Genomic DNA, 16,601 nt, shown 5'->3' with positions numbered 1-16,601 from the left:
TATTGGAAATTAAATAACAGATTTTAACTAGCTAAAATAATAACATGAAATTGAGTCAGTCTTAATTTCTTAGTAACTAAGTCTTTCCTATAACTTATTGTTAGTTTATTCTTGTGTAAAAAACCTTCGAGAGTTCAGTGAGAAATGAATTAATAAAACTAGTCGTTTTGTGCCAGCGTGTTTATTGCAAAATAATATCATGACAAGTCATACTGAGAATGAGGATGATGCGTTATCATAATAACAATTAGTTGTATATCTCGTAGAAGTTGCTCTTTTTTACTGAAGCATCCTTTTTATTTCGTAATTGAACAAAGACTTTCGTACACAGTATTTTCTCACGATCAATAGCATACTTTCTTTCTATTTACACGTACAAACAAATCACCAAATTGAAAATCACAGAAAATGAATATCCTGCTATTATACGTTCATCGACTTTTTTGAGTTGGCAAAATTTCAAACGTCCCAGATATGCGATATTTTACTTTGGATGACACCGAAAGCCGCTTTGTTTTCATTTTTTTTTTGTAATTTACATTCATTTAACATTCATAAAATCAACATCGCGAATGTTCGTCTGCAAGCAATGACGGCAAAACCGTGTTGAAATTGAATATGTTTTAAAAAGAGGAAAATTGGCCGAAAACATTGATATGAGAATTAACGTGGTCAGTAATAATTCTTGTGTTGTCATTTCCACAACAATATTCTCTGGCGATTTGTTGCTGGATATTTTTTAACATTTTCATCAGTCTTATGATGAGTTTTGCAGCTTCTTTGAATAAGTTACAATACAATTTATCTGACATGACAAATCAACTGCTGTGAAAAATTCAATGAGTGCTTACGTTCAGTTTGATTTTTCTTCTTAGGGCACAACGCTGCAAAGCTTTTTGCAAGTAAAAATCCACAATCATAAAAGCTTAACGTGTGTGTTCGTGAAAGCACCATTTTCTTGAAACAAAATGTTTACAACGCGTGGTATTATGCTCCACATTTTTCCTTTGTCAGTATTTTATAATGATTTATCATTCTGTCTTTCATGCGAGGGCGCTTTAATTCAGCAGCTAATTCTCTTAAAGTTTAAATCGCTATTTAATTGTCAACTCGTTAGCTATGAGGGGTGCTTGAAAATTTAAATGTAATAATTTTCATGCAAAAACCACTTTTTACAAATAACTGATCTGTTTTTGCCGCGTCTACTCTGCTCGTTCCAAAAGCTAGCTAAGGTAATTACGAACGCACTCTCTAATTGCATAAAAAAGTTTCGCTACTCGCTTTCAGTTTACAATTCAATTGATCAACTAGGTCTAACCGCTTTTTATTAAATCGAAGCTTGCGCTTCAAAACCATTATTTATTCTGATCATCAATTATTAGGATCTCTATAACTGCGCGCGCGCTTCAAATGTAGACAGACACACGAGCACACTTTTGAATGAATTCAGTAGTGGAATAATGGCTGCAGCCAGGTACAAATTGGCGTGTATTTTGTGTATCTCTTTCGTAATATTAATCCATTTCCCCCCGAAATGTATGTACAAAAGTAAGTACTTGGAACGAAAAATCGATCTCGTTGCTCGTATATTAACGTTTCGTAAAAAAAGCAAAATCGGACTAATTTTGTATTTGCGAGTGTTTCAAACGAGTTTAGTTGATTTAAACCAAGGCACGGAATCTAATTGTTAACAAATTCGTTCATCATGTCTTCTGGGGAAACGCAAACTTTCACCATAATATAATATTAATAAATATTACAATTTTTTTACAATTTTAACCATGATTTTCTTGATAGAAACATTATCACGACAGGCCCTTGTCCTGTTTTTTTTATTATTGGGTTCGGTCAATTGCAACTAATTTAAATAATATTTATGTACCACTGCCTTCCTTAACTAATTTGTTAACATTTGCCTTTATTACATTTTAATACACAGTAATATTTGCGATCACAGCAGTAAAGATCCAATTTAATTTCGTCGCGTCTCTGGCAGATCAACGCTGAATCAAAACTACAAATTTATAACTTCTGAGTTCATAAGTTTTACCCTTTTTTGATGTTTACAAAATTTAGCATTTAAGGTTTTGGAATTAGAGTCATGTAGGTAGAGAAACGACAAAGCGCCACCTCGATTTTTTTGTTTTCTTTTAAATTTCTGTTTAAGCTGATGCCGCAACAGCATTTCAATTACAAAGGCCGCTCATTTGCAAATTATTTTAACATTCATTCGGATATGATCGATTTTAGTTTCTTTAATTTTCTTTATCAAAATCAATCAAAATTTTGGTCATGTAGCTTTTATTAAAGCTTGTTTGCAAGTTATTTTGAGAGCGCTGTGCATGCATATTTATGTGTAATTGCCATAACTGAGCTGACCCAATTAATTCACCTCATTTTTGCACATGCACCTAATTTTCAATCGATCGAAAATTTAACGTACTGAGCCGCTATTTTGTTCCAAAAAATAGACACACGCATTTCGGCATGTTTGCTCGACTAGACTGCTCAAGAGAAGACGATTTCCTTTTTTAAAAGTAGTGCATTTGTGTTTGAATTGTTGTCCCTATTTTTGGTAAAGTTTTCACAACCGCGTAGAAATACTAAACTTACTTGTAACTAATTATCTCACTTCCTAAATTCTCACCGCAATAATCCCTCACTTTCAACGTGTGGCTAAACACTTTAAATTCACTCTAATGCTGAACTTCTGCTTAAATATTAATAAATATATATACCTGAGAGATTAACAATCAATCATACAGATCGCGCGATAATTTAACCAGAGGGTGAGGATAAAATAAAACTAGTGTATTTTACGTGGAAAAAACCCATGTTCAGTTCCCCTCTTCTGGTTCCGCCATCGTAACTTGGGAAAGTTACGCATTGTGTGACTCTCTGTTCAATTAATATAACAACTTAAATTTAGAGAAATTTAGCGGAATTCTTTGGCAGTATTGGAGCAGCCGTTGTTAATTAGATCTGACAGCAAAGTTTTTGTTTTTGCACACAGACTGCTCAAGCATCAAGCTTTAATCTCTCCATTTTTCCATTTGCTACGCACTTCACTACAATTAGTATAAATAATCTGTCATGTCCACATTAGGTATGAATATGAAGAACGTAGTATACACGAAACCCTTTTTCAAATTTACAGCGCTCCCCCATAAAAAACTTCAATAATAAAATGAGCTAACACAGTACACATCAGCTTTTATCGTCGCTTTTCTCGTGACCGTGAACCTGCATTCAGTGTGTTTGATAATCAACAATGAATTGTAATGTCCCAGCTATATTTAAATTTGTTTTGATAATTTTACATAATTAACAATATATTTTTTACACAAGTAGCAGTGTAGTGCATTAATGAGGTTTGCTTTTTCTCTTCTCAGCATATTCATCCAATGTTTGCCCTTACTTTTTAGGGAAAGAAATTGCCGACCATTTCTCCAGGTCTGAACGTACTTTTAAAAGTTAATGGTAAATAGTGATCTACATCGGGAGAAATTTGTGAATGATTACAAGTGATGCTGGTCCGAAATGATTTCATTTTTTCTACAGAACTTAATTGATATTTTATTTGCGTACGCATTCTTGTTATGCAGATCAAATGATATTTCTATGTAAATTATTAAAGCTTATTACCATTTGGTTTTCCTTTAAAGTTGCGTTTCATATTAAACTATAACCATAAGCAGTGTATACAAATGACTCTGGAAAAATGGGCCAGCATTTCACGATTCTCTCGAGCCAATCTTGATTTTTTTTTAAATTTTTGTTTAAGTCAATTGCGCCAGTATTTACAGAGAACAGGCAATGGGGCAAAAATCTACAATGGAAAGGAATTAATGATAGAGAGTTTCAGGTGCGTTATGGTAATAAATTGTTTCTACCTTTATAATGCGTTTTGTGGACTTCTATCGTAGTGAAACCGATGCGACATAGCTATCGAATTAACAGCCTTGCTAATGATTTCACACTCTTGCATGCCTAATATTGATATGAAACATAACAAATGTTCCACTCATCGTTGTGCATGTTTCATTGCATAAAGAATAATCTCATGATGGGAATAATAGTCACAGTGCTCTTCGTAACTTGGTAAGTTGCTTATTCTGATGGGGCCTACCAAAGCTTCTAGTAAAGTAGCAAAATCAACTAGTCGAAGAAGCGTAATTTGTAATTAGTGCGAATTAATGAGACGCTTTTCTAAAAACGCCTTCTCTGCCTGTGACAGCGCTCGAATGGACGAGAAACATCAACAGCCTTAATCATATCAAATGAATTACTGGTAAAATTTAAATATTTCATTTAAGATTGACTGTTGACGCTTTCATCATTTAACACAATAAGTAGTTTGCATTATGTGTCTCAATGAAAACATTATCCAGCAGCTGGGCAAAGAAACAACAGTTTTTATAAATCTTGAAGTGCGCTCTATTAGATTATAATGCTTGTTCTTCATTTCGTGGCAATCAGTAAGTGTATGCGAGTGTGTGCGGCGGGTGCTTTATCCTCTAATTTCGTTTGGTTAAATTTAGTTTTCCTTTGCTCTACACATCTGACGATCGTTTTTGTTGCTGCTCTGCGCAAGGCTTTTCTGTGGAATGTGGACTATCAGCTCCCTGAAAATAACTCATCTGTGAGCGATTGCACGGCGATTAATGAGCTGCGCCAACCTGTGACGCTTGGTCGAGTTCGTCCAGCGATTCGAGACGCGCGATTGGCGCCTCAGTGGCTGATCTAAACTCCCAAGACTCGGCCTCGCTTCCCTTGGACTCTTTGGACTCTCTCGAGTCGTGCCTTGGTCTGAGCGGCGTCGTTGCTGAGGAGAGCCAGCTGCTTGGAATTTCCTTCAGCTGGAGTGACCCTGCTCGTCTTTTGGTGCCTTTCAAATGAGCCTACGTGAATTCCATAAATTAATTAGTTTTTTCGTTTTTCATTTAGTTTAGGAATTTAAGTCAGATGATCAGTCAAAATGGTAGCCTTTTAGTATTTTTTTTAAATCGTTTACAGACGAGGGAGGAGCCCTATGAATTTTTGGACCGATCTTATAAAAAAACAATTACTGGAGGCAAAATCAACTAGATCATAATCCAGTTATTTTAAATTGACTTGTTATTTTAAAAAATATTTCGAAGCTCTGTATTGGGGAAAATTAGATGACGAGTAAAAACAAAAATTTGTGGGTCAAAATTTCATGATTATCGACATTTACAACAACATCAAATTTCTTGTCCACAAGTTGTTTAGCAAATTTAGTCATTAGAATTCCATCTAGTGAACTTGGATAAAAACAGTATATTATATAGATCATTCCCATATCAAATTTTCACGCAACCGGCAGGCCATATCTGATGCGCATGTTGCATAAGTTTCAAAATTTCAGGGGCTCACCTGCGGTAAGTCAGATGGTTGGGACTGGCTGCGTGAAGGCTGCTGTCCAGTGGGCATGGACAATCGTTCAGCCACTGCCTGGGGTAAGGACGGACATTTTGGACTGCAACTGCAGCTGTATCGCATATGGCTGGAGCAAGTTGGACCTAGACTGCTGGGACTGCTCGAAAAGCCACCGCTAGCGATGGCCCGCTCGGCATCGTCGCCGCTCGGACTCTCCACGCTCCCTTCAACTCCTTCCAGTCTGAAATTACATTCTTTAATAAGACAGAGGTTGCAAAAAAATTTGAAAACATTTTCCATTGCGGGTTTTCACATTTTTTCCTATGGCAATTTTAATAATGATTGAAAGGCATTCTAAAAACGAATTAACAAATAAATCAAATTTGATTTTACTTATTTTAAAAACACTGTTTATGGAATAATGAATTTTTTGGTTAAATTTGGAGAAATAGCGAAAATCTTAAATTTCCATGTTTTTTTGCGAATTAAAAAATACTCGAGTCAGGAGTATCGTACCTGTAAGGCCTTTGGATGTCACTTGGGAATGCTTCTTGTTGTGGGACACTTTGGCTACTGTGCATCAAAGGAGGTCGATTATGTCTTGTGGATCGGGAAGTTGTGTAGTCAGATGAAGTCTGGAACAGTTTTCCGAAATTTTAGCCGCACCTTCACCTAGGTAACTGCCCTCACTTCTCTAAGGTCAGGTCCAAGTGAAGATGCCGAGGAGGAAGTCTCTCTCCTCAGTGGCGGTGGCATTGGAGTCTGTTTTTGCAGCAGAGAGAGGATGAGGCGCATATCGCTGCTAACCTGTTGCTCCAAATTGAACAGTTGCCTGAGGAACAGAATTGCGTTGTTTTAAAACCGAATCGGACTGATTTCGAAGAGGATTTTGCACCTGCTGAGCAGATCGATCCTAGCGTTGATTTCAACAACGGGAGAACATGTACATGCCGTGGCGGAGGGCTGTGGCGATGGCTCTGGAGTCGCGTAGGGCGAGGGGGCCAAGAGGCTAGGTTTCTTTGGACTTTGCTTCTTGGCATCCTCGCCGCTTTGCTCGAGGACGGTCTCCTCGATTCGAGGCACCATTGCTTCCGCACCTGTTGAAAAACAAGCGCAGCTCGCGGTTATTAAACAGTCAAGCGTGACAAGCGCATAAAACACCAGTGAAAGAAAAAATAAATAAGTTTTGCGTTGGAAATTATTAAAACGTGTATTTGCATTTCTCAAAAAGGTGCAGATAAATATAATGTAATACAATTTTGAAGTGTTTAAGTGAATATTAACAGCCACGCTAGAATGGCGAGTCGATCGATTTATGTATTTATGTTCACTGATCACGAAGTTTTATGATTAAATTTTTGTACAACGATATATTCAAATGGAAATGAAGAAAACCAGGAACTATATCAGCAAAAACTGAAATCGAGAGAGAAAACATTTTCTGCGGTCAGACGCAATGCGCAGAACGAAACAAATGTAAAACCAAGCAGAACTCGGTTAATATAGGGAACACACTCAGAAATTGTACATCTAGCCACCTACTTGATGTGTTAATTAGTAAAGGAGGTTCCTGCTTTTTTAAGCAACGGACAGAAACTGCTAGAGTGCCATGCTTAGATTTGCATAAATCCAAAGCGACTACTGAGTCCTGCGGCGTTGTTGGTGGTGTCGAAGTTGCTTGCTGAGTCTTAGAGCAAGAAGAAGTAGTGGTTGTGGTGGCTGAGGTGGTTAGGGGTTTCTGCTTTCTCATCCATTTACCTACATTGGGACATAAAGCCAACAGTACCAGGGTTAAACTCACTCTACTCATTGCTCGCTGCCACTTTTTCCAGCACACTCACACACCAAAAAACACGGGCACAAACGCTCAAACTGTGCGACAGAAACGGCAGAAACATCGAGGCAAATCGGAAATCTGCTTGCTCAGCTGCGTTGCTTCAGCGGCTAAATTAATTCAAGCTGAATCGGCAGCAGCCAATAAGCCTTGATAAGCAGATTTTACAATGCCTTTAAGCTGAAGCTCCAAGCTTGTTTAAACACGTAATATGCGTACTGACCTCTAGACTTATTTCACAACTGGTTTTGTTTCACATATTTAATTAATTAAATACATATTATGTTTCTGTCTATTGAGTATTCATTATCTAAGCTACTAAGTGATGTATAACAATTATTAACTAAAGAAATCAAGCAAGAAGCATTTAAAACACACCAATTATTGACAATATTCATTTCGGTTAAACTATATAGTTGTAGATACTTTCTCAGCGATGGACCAATTTTTACTAACAAATTTTTTCAACATCCAGCGTAAAATATTCGCGATTTTCTGTGTGGTGCTTGTGCTTACCGTTGGCCGAGTCTTTATCATCACAAATAGCAAGAACGCATCCGTGCTCGTCTTGCTCGCGCAATCGCTGATGGTGTTCAGTGCTGTGACTGCTGTTGCTTTTATGAATACGGAGGTCTGTGAAGCTCCTTTTCAATTGGTTGAGCATGCCTGCATACGTGGCCACGAGGATTGAGAGGAGACGAACAAAAACAAATGCAAAATGTCAAACAATAGAGATCTAACGAATGCATACTGCGAGAGGTTGCAGCAAAACATGACTGGTAATGCCAACAGAGTGTTATGTAACCAGGCAAAAAATACTCAAAATTCGCAGGCAGGATGCATGAAAAAAATGATGCAATATATCTGTCGGTGAAAAATCACTGCACACAGGTAAATATGAAAAGTTGATCCAGTGAGAAAAAAAGTTCGAGATCTGTTTCAAAAGACTTTTTGTTTCAAACAGAACAAGTCGTAAGGGGCGCGCGAGCACTCTGCGTACCTGACAAGGAGTTTAGAGCAGAGGATTTTGGCTCTTCTTTGAAGTCCAGATTGAGAGGAGTCACGTCGCGTCCTGCTTTATCTGGCGAGAACTCCAGGATACCGTGCCCTGATTTATCACTGGAAGAAAAGTGGCCCGTCAGAATCAATCGACGAGAAAGCGTCTCGTGATTTCATACAACTCTGAGTGATCTTCGCTGGAATCTTCGTCGTCCTGCCGCTGCTCCCTGAGGTCAGCCACAGTACAAACACCAGAGCCAGTGCTAGCTTGAGTAGCTCGTCTTTTCTTTGGCAATTTGTAAGCAGCCTTTCTGACGTCGGAATCCCGGTCTTGAGAGTTTGACCTGGAGGCGATCGGCGGTCTCCGTCGAGCCACAAGCGGATCCACTCCGGCCAGTTCCTCCTGCGCAACAAGAACAAATCGTTACTCTTATCACCATGGAAAAAGGGCCGTTGCTCACGTCTCTCATGTTGAAGGTGATTTCGAGGTTGGTGGTAAAGGATTCGGCAAACTCGGGATACAAATCCAGCACGTCGAGCAGGTCATCACGGTGTATTTTATGCAGATCACAGTAAGTAAGAGCCCGGACATTGCACGAGGACTTGCCTAAGGTCGGGTGAGCGCACGGGTTTTCTCCGAATATGTCGTCTTTTCCTGTAAGGACGAAAGCAAGCACACGTTATCCCGTCTGGGAGCGGGTACAAAAGAGCAACGCACCTAAAATGGCCATGACAATGTCGTCCTTGAGGATTTCTATTGACCCCCGCGATATGAAATACAAGGACGTTAGCACATCGCCTCGATGAACCAGAGTGTCACCCGGCGGCGCGTGGGTTGTTTTGAATTTCATAGATAATGCCCTGTCCAGACAAGGGTTGCGTGGTTAATTACACGAGGAACGGGGTAAATGACACGGAGCGCGACAGCATTCTGCCTTCCCGGCAAAATTAAAATATCAATGACCGCTCGAGCAGTAGAAATTTGCAAACTGGGTCAAGAGCTGCGCAGAGATTTTTTCGTTGTCGTCGTGCGAACTTACCTTAGGCAACCTGGCGATGCCCCACTAAATGCAGAGCAGTTGTTGAGCAAATTTCTATTGAGATGCAAACAAATGTCGGCTTGAAGACACTCAGGGAACCCCTTCAGGACACTGTTCATGTCTATTCCGTTCGTGTACGTCCACGCATGCTGCAAAGGTCACATTTTTAGTTAAAATCATGAAATCTCCATTAAATTAACTTTTTTACCTGAAAATACTCTTCTAACCTCTGTCTTAATGGATTTGGAATTTGGTGGAAACGAATAAACTCTCTCACTCTTAACATTTGTGTGTGGTACCTCGCAGTACCGGAATAAAGTCTTTGAATAATCGCCGATACATTACCAAATATACTGGCGTACATAAGTGCTGGAAGCAGAAGAGGAGAGATCAATATCTTGCTGCAGAGCAATGGGTAACATAACATATTTTTCTCTCTAATGAAGAATAAATTTTTTACTCGCTTATTATGAATCGATAATATTTATAAGGTCAACTCACATCCCACTAGCATCACACAAATGGTAAAAATTTTCTCTGCATCCGTGTTAGGCGCTACGTTGCCGAACCCTACTGACGTCAGACTACTAAACGTAAAATACAACGCTGTGATGTAACGAGACTGAAACAAAACAATGGGTGTAATTTCGTGGGTGACGTATGCAAACGCGCAAACCTTTATCGAAGGCCCGCCAGTGTTGTTGGGGTAGTAAAATTGGTGAGTATCGTTTGCTAAGAGATCCAACCACCCCACTTTACTTTTTAAGAGCGGCCGCTCTGCATTTCCTATTGCATACCTGGAAGGCGAAAATTGCAGCGGTAAAAATTTGCGTCATCGTTACTCACGCAGCACTTACCAAATGCAGGCGAGCCAGTGTGCGATGAGAGCAAATGTGGCCATGAGGAGCAAGAGGACTGCGGCGCCATACTCGGAGTATCTGTCGATTTTGCGAGCTACCCGCACAAGTCGGAGCAGTCTAGCAGTCTTGAGGAGCCCAATCAGAGTGGTGGTCTGCAAAAAACAGGCGAAATTCACTCCCAAGAGTCCAACAAAATTAGTGCCTGAGAGTGCGATCAAGTTTTCCAGTGTGCGTCTACACTTGTCTTTGTTTCCGTCAATAGTCCCATTCAACTTGATGGTTTCAAAATTGTTTATGAAAAAAAAAATTTAATTCGTAATATACTCTAATTATTATATGTTAGAAGGAGTATCTCTTAGCCCCTTTGCGAATAGATTATACTTTCTGCAAGACACCCACGCTCGGCCGGTTGCAGCCCTACGATTTTCTCACTATAGGTGATCAGTGTGCCGCCCTTCACATACTTACACCCATATTGTGGGGGTTCACTGATTACGTGGAAGGAAACTTTCGAACATAGTGGTGACCCATTCACTGCCAACCACTTCGGAACTTAACGCAGTGGAAATATTCAAAGCCATATTAATCTCGAAAATGTGGGTTCTTGAATATGAGCACGAAAATGGGCGAAACATTCACTGGGTTAAAATTAAACATGATTCATGGTAAAAAGAAAAAGAGTGGTTCGTGATGTATAACATCGTGCTGGTCATGGTTGTTAAACGATTAATTAAAAATCATTTTAGGTTAAAAATTAGAAAGGGACATATGTTTTAATGTTGTGGTATGTGTATGTGTGCAAAAAAGACGAAAAATATAGAAAAATAGTTACGCATTCCAGGGCATACATTTTCACTTGCCTCGTCGGTGTCCGAACCGAAGAGGAGCAGATCGAAAGGGATAGCAGCGACCAGATCAATCAGGAACCAGCCTCGCAGGTAGTGCACGGCGATTTTGCCAGGGTGCGACACCACCTCGTCGTTGGAGTTGACGTAGGTCGTGCGAAAATTTATCAGAATGTCGATGATGAACGTCACGTCCACTGCAACCGCATGCAACAAATAAATACGCCGGCAACTCAATCATCTTGCCACGCGATATATTACAGGTATGTACACTTGTGCCGTTTGTACATCAAACAAAGCAATATCTTGCAGTCACGCTCCTGATGTTGATTCGCAGTTTCCTTTCAATTACGGCACACCACGAGCCAATATTTGCACAACTCTATTTAGTTCAGATTGTATTAAGCGGTTCATTAAACTGGAAGTCTATAGCAATTGAATTGTGAATTGGGTTCAACGTCTTGAATTTAATCTAATCAAATCGCTGAGTTTTATTTTTATTAATTTAAAAAATTGGAAGGGATTTTTAAAATGTTGATTGGAGGAAAAATTCGGTTTATTTTTTTTTAGCAAAACCACATAACTGATGCTGCATGCTAGAGGACGAAACCTTTAAATAACCATAACTGAGTAGTTATATAACATTAAAAAATTTCATTTGTTTTTTCAATAGTTTTCCTATTAAGTTACGTGTGCCTTGACTTACCAATGAGGTCGATGACAACAATGGGGTCGTCGCCGTACTTTTTGTTCTTGCGACTGCTGTGGTCGGGTTCGTTCAAGAGGAAGGCGGCCACGTAGGGCGTGAAAATGGCCGTGTACATGACTAGGATAAGGATGATCCAGTCCCACGCCGCCTTGAATGGCGAGTAATGCAGAATTGTCCATTTGTGGATCCGCGGGGACTGCAACTTGTACTCTGGTAGGACGTCCGCTCCTAATGACAACACCTGCCGGCACACAGAAGCGCAAAAATCAATTTTCATTAGCTGGAAAGCTCTTTTCTCCACTACATCTAGGCATTGTGCGGTCGGTGGTGCGTTTAGGTGCGCGCCGCGGAAAAACACGGCCGGTGAATTCTCTGGTGGGCACCGCTGCGCGTTTTTTGCTGTCCGACATGCTCGCTCAGCCGCCCACCCGGTGATATATGAGCATTCCAATTTTTCCGCGCGCAACGCATTTTTCGTGGGAAAGAAGGGGAAAATACTAATGGAAATTTACTACGTGGCTTACCAAGCCGGGGAATTATATGCTAGAGAAGCTAAGGTAAAGCGGGATTTTAGGAAGCAGGAAACCTATTAAATACGATGAGTGAACGACAAAATGCATTATAAAATATTTTCCAGGTTACGTAATGAAAAGAACCCCTCGGAAATGTTGCACGTGAAGGTGCATACAAGAAATCCTTAACGAACCGACATTTTCTTTTAATCACCTCTGCATTTCCTTGCAACCCCTGTTGAGCGTCCAGCGAGCGGAGGCAAAAAAAGTACAATTAACTCTTTCCGCCTTCACCGCGGGGGAAATTATTGCGGCCTCGCTTCGCCAGCGCTCACACCAAATGACCCAGAAACGCTAGAACGATAACCAACTTGTCAAGAAAATCACACCAATTTCCTGGCGTCCAGATATTCATCTTTCGCGTGGTTCTGGCATTCATCAATGCAGTAATTTCATGTGTAATAACCGTTCGGACAATCAGAGTCACGTGGCTATTTTTGTAGCTGGAGAAACCGATTTAGCAGGCTCGTCATCGCCAGCCATTTCTTTTCCCAATCTCTTATACCGCACGACCCGTCAAACACGTGAAAAATAGCGTCTGACAACAGGATATTAGCAAGCTGGAGCGCGCGATTTAGTTTGAAAATAGGTCAAACGTGCACCCTTCCATGCGCGCCATGAAAATTCCTTTGCGTGGTCTAGGAACTCGAGCTCAGCATTCAGCACGGGAAATAATTAAGCAATACCAGTGGAAAGGCCCTAATTTGTATTTTAATCAGGGATTCCTTCGTCGGGCTGGGTGAATTACGTCCCATGGACAACAAATGTGCATCGCGGACGTTGAATTAGTCGGTCGTAGATCGTGATCGTATTAAAATAAGAAATAATGAAGCCGGTTGTATGAGACGGCGACTCTTTCGCCAGCTGGCCATATTGCAATTTGGCTTCGGATATGAGTCGTTCACACGCAAGCTGCCCACGATGAGCCAGGAGGGAGTCCTGGACGCGTGTTCTGATTTACAGCTGCATATACACACGCGGGCACGCGAGAGCTGTACAAATGCCGAGATTGAGAATGAGTTGATTTGTATAGGTTGGTGGGGCGGTCGGCCGTGTATGCATAATATCGATTCTCGTTCCCCCTTTGGAACTTCTTTTTAAACATTCCGCATTTTAATTAGCATTCGGCCATGAAACGCTCAGTTCTGACCACTAGAAAGCTCGTTCGCCGACGCCTATGGGCTGCCGCGATCGTATCCCAGAAAGGCCAGAAAGGCACGCGCACGCAAATTTTTCCGCTTTTATAGCTGCGGCAAGTGGAGAAACGCGAGTTTGTTTATGAATCTCACAGTAATTAATTGGGAAAGTTAGAACTGCGTTAAAACAAGAAAGTGCCTCTTGGCGCTTCGTTAAACAGAGAAGAGGAAAATTGTGCAGAATTGCAAAACTTTTTGCTTCTTCAGTTCATGCTTAGAATTACTAAGAAGCTTCTGAAGATGTTTGCATCAGTCATACATACAGTTAATTAAAAAAAAATAAGTTTAACAAGACCTTTTTCCTTAGCCTGCAACCAATTGCGGTCGGGAACTGGATTTTATTGCCGGTCATGATAGGGTTAATTTCCATCCTAGTGTTAATCGGATTTGTGCGCGGACAGTGCCTATTTCGTTCGTTTGGGATAAAATGAAGAGTGCAAAGAGGAAACCGCAGTTGTCGGTAGATTGAACAAGGCAGCGGTAAATTTTATTTGGCCGTTTTCGACATTTGAATATAGCATCGCGAATTGAGAGGAGGGCTCACTTGCTCCGACGGTAAGGTACATATACTGTATAATGCAATAAGCAAAATTGGAATCAATATTGCGCGCCGCTCTCGCTGCGTGTTCGCAGTAAAACTGCTCTTCTGCGAGCTTGCCATAGATGTGGCCCGGCAAAGGAAAATATAATTACGCCCGCATGAAATACCAAGCAGCTGCGTCTCCGAGGACGCTTTTATTTCCGCTAGTGTAGAGGGAATCGGATCTAAAATTTTACGCCACACCAGATCCCTCGAAACGAAAAACTGACTGACTCTCACGTTATAAGAAGCGAAAGTTTGTGAGTTTACCAGAAAGGTCATGCAAGTTTTATTGTCCCTGCAGCACCGAGTGCCCTGGCACCCTCTTTCTCATTTGCCCGCTTCCAAGCATACGAAATTTCGAAGCGGGGGTAATTTGTGAGAAGGCAAATACCACCGTGTAGCTGGCAAGCCGGTTAGAAAGCTTTCGTGTCAATAACACAAAACACTTTGTTTCTTTTGCTTATCATTGTTATCACAATTCTGATTTATTTCGGCTCCCTTACGACAGAAGTAGCGCAGCTAAATAAATCATAAATTAATCAAGATAAAAAAGTTCTCGACTATTTTGTCGCATAAATCGTCACTCGCTGTCACGCCCAAATTTGTTTTCTGAACACGACAGCAGCTTGTAAATGCTCAACAATAAAAGCCAACAAACTGCGACGCACAATCAATTAGTTGGGAGTTAAGGCCATTAAAAGCGAAACGGTACTCCAGCGGGAACGATCACCATTCGCAACATAAGCATGCAGACGGCGTTCCGAACGTGTAAAATTTAATCCAGATTAGTCCAATAAATAGCGAATGGATTACATGCGGCTCCAATTTAATTTCACATAAAACAAAAGGACATGCCTGTTTTTAGTCACGGGGGCAACACCTAAATGCATAATGGGACATCTTACAATACGCGGTAAGGTAAATCATTACGGTTTTGCATGAACACAGACACCGTAGCCTGGCTCGCCTGCTGCCATAATTATGATACTGCACGGAAGGTGCGGCTCTCTTCATCACCATTCTAAATTAATTATGAAAATACAGGCATTGCTATTGAAATAAGCGTGACCCAGCGCGATATGTGGGTCATACAATTATTAGTCGTGGTATGGCAATTGTTTCTTGCCGGCTGAAAGTTCAATGATTCCAAACAAGATTTTAATTGAAAATAAACGAAGTCTGCTGAATTGGTTGCCTTGTTTATCAAAATGCCAATTTCCCGTTTCATTTTGCCACATACGCGCCACGGCGCATGCAAATTAATTTCAGTTGATGAAAACACTAAATTATGCGTTAATCAACAGCCGCGCGGAGTAATTTGACGCTCCGTCGCTACCAGCAGCTTGAATTTGACTGATTTGTTGACGATGGTTAATAAAGACCGACGTTGTTCATGAGCGTCGTGTTTTGATAAACGGACTTGGATCTTTCCCTATCGTGTTTGAGGAATAAATTTACCTTATTAGTACCACAGGAAATTTGCTTATTTTACACTGGGGTCAATTGAATTCTGCGTAAGATAATAACACTAATATTTGTTTTGTAACTCTATAGTAAAATTGGGGGCAAAATTAAAATTAATTAGATACCCAGGCTGAAAAGAAGTGTCATTAACAAAATTGAAATTTTATAAGAGAAAGTTTAAAGTGCGTCTAAATAATTAATGCAAAATTTCGGGTTTTAATTTACGCATTAACATTTAGGGGTGGAAACTAGTGCTACACTCCTCTCATATATACCTCCCTAAGTGGTTGTGGCAATGACGAGCTCCTTTTAATAATGTAAGCCGTGCGGCTATTCATTTTGACCAGCATGTCACACTGTGCGAAATTAAATTATGGGAGCCCTCGTGCAGGCGAGTCGAGGAAAACACGGAAATAATAATTCGCGGAAGCGAGCACCACATCCTACGCGCACGCACAAACTGCAGCTCTCACGTACAACACGAGCTTTCTTTGGCCGGGCTGGCCGCATTTGGGTAACGATATCTTTCACCCAGGAGTCAACACGCAGAAAGATAGACTCTTTGTGCAAAGAAAGCAGGGTGTGTGTTTACACTGTAATGACGACGGCGAAAGATATTCTTGGTCGCTCCACTCTCTTTCCAGCCGGCGCTCCTCTTTTTTTACGCTCGCTCCCGCGCATACTTTTCGCGAGGGCACGCACGCTGTATCTTTGCGAAGCGAGACTGCTTGCTGCGTTTTTATTGTTCTGCTTGCGGCTCCCATATTTGCCAGCGCTTACTAAACTCTGCCCGCTGGGACAACTCGCTATAAATGTTCACGTTATTAAGCCACAAAAATTTTCAAGTTTTATGCCTAAAAAATGAAGTGGGCAGAACTGTAAATTTGAAATTTTTTAAGGGGAGCCCTCAGCCAATTCTGTTGGTTAAAATTTTTCTTAATTACTCATAATATTCCAAATCAAGTTCAATAATTTTTTTATAAAATAGACATACAAATTTCCAGATTTTTGTTTGATAAAGCCAATAAAGCAGAAACTGACTTCTGTATAAACTCAGACAGCAAACTGAGCCAAAAGATATATGTATTTAAATTCTAAA

General features: G+C 40.4%; 1 protein-coding gene across 9 annotated transcripts in view; it reads right to left on the bottom strand.

The window, feature by feature from the left end:
• Positions 1-165: 165 nt before the first annotated feature.
• The window catches only part of sei (seizure), a 100,190-nt gene continuing 83,754 nt past the window's right edge, over positions 166-16,601 (bottom strand). For 5 of the 9 annotated variants that reach the window (XM_065494023.1, XM_065494025.1, XM_065494029.1 and 2 more), the window contains 19 exons: positions 11,685-11,928; positions 10,982-11,175; positions 10,131-10,285; positions 9,950-10,070; positions 9,775-9,895; positions 9,482-9,642; positions 9,274-9,422; positions 8,952-9,094; positions 8,695-8,888; positions 8,413-8,636; positions 8,235-8,353; positions 7,751-7,900; positions 6,943-7,158; positions 6,296-6,497; positions 6,091-6,232; positions 5,917-6,035; positions 5,398-5,641; positions 4,680-4,901; positions 166-4,625 (listed from right to left, as the gene is read on the bottom strand). In XM_065494023.1, coding sequence (XP_065350095.1) covers positions 4,554-4,625; positions 4,680-4,901; positions 5,398-5,641; positions 5,917-6,035; positions 6,091-6,232; positions 6,296-6,497; positions 6,943-7,158; positions 7,751-7,900; positions 8,235-8,353; positions 8,413-8,636; positions 8,695-8,888; positions 8,952-9,094; positions 9,274-9,422; positions 9,482-9,642; positions 9,775-9,895; positions 9,950-10,070; positions 10,131-10,285; positions 10,982-11,175; positions 11,685-11,928 — 3,192 coding nt within the window. In that variant the 3' untranslated portion in view covers positions 166-4,553. The remainder of the gene's footprint in view (positions 4,626-4,679; positions 4,902-5,397; positions 5,642-5,916; positions 6,036-6,090; positions 6,233-6,295; positions 6,498-6,942; positions 7,159-7,750; positions 7,901-8,234; positions 8,354-8,412; positions 8,637-8,694; positions 8,889-8,951; positions 9,095-9,273; positions 9,423-9,481; positions 9,643-9,774; positions 9,896-9,949; positions 10,071-10,130; positions 10,286-10,981; positions 11,176-11,684; positions 11,929-16,601) is intronic. The other 4 variants (XM_065494024.1, XM_065494030.1, XM_065494027.1 and 1 more) reach the window with 4 other exon arrangements.

Source organism: Cloeon dipterum, chromosome X, assembly GCF_949628265.1.
Source record: "Cloeon dipterum chromosome X, ieCloDipt1.1, whole genome shotgun sequence".
NCBI classification, from domain to species: domain Eukaryota; kingdom Metazoa; phylum Arthropoda; class Insecta; order Ephemeroptera; family Baetidae; genus Cloeon; species Cloeon dipterum.
This window is presented reverse-complemented; position numbering and strand designations above follow the sequence as displayed.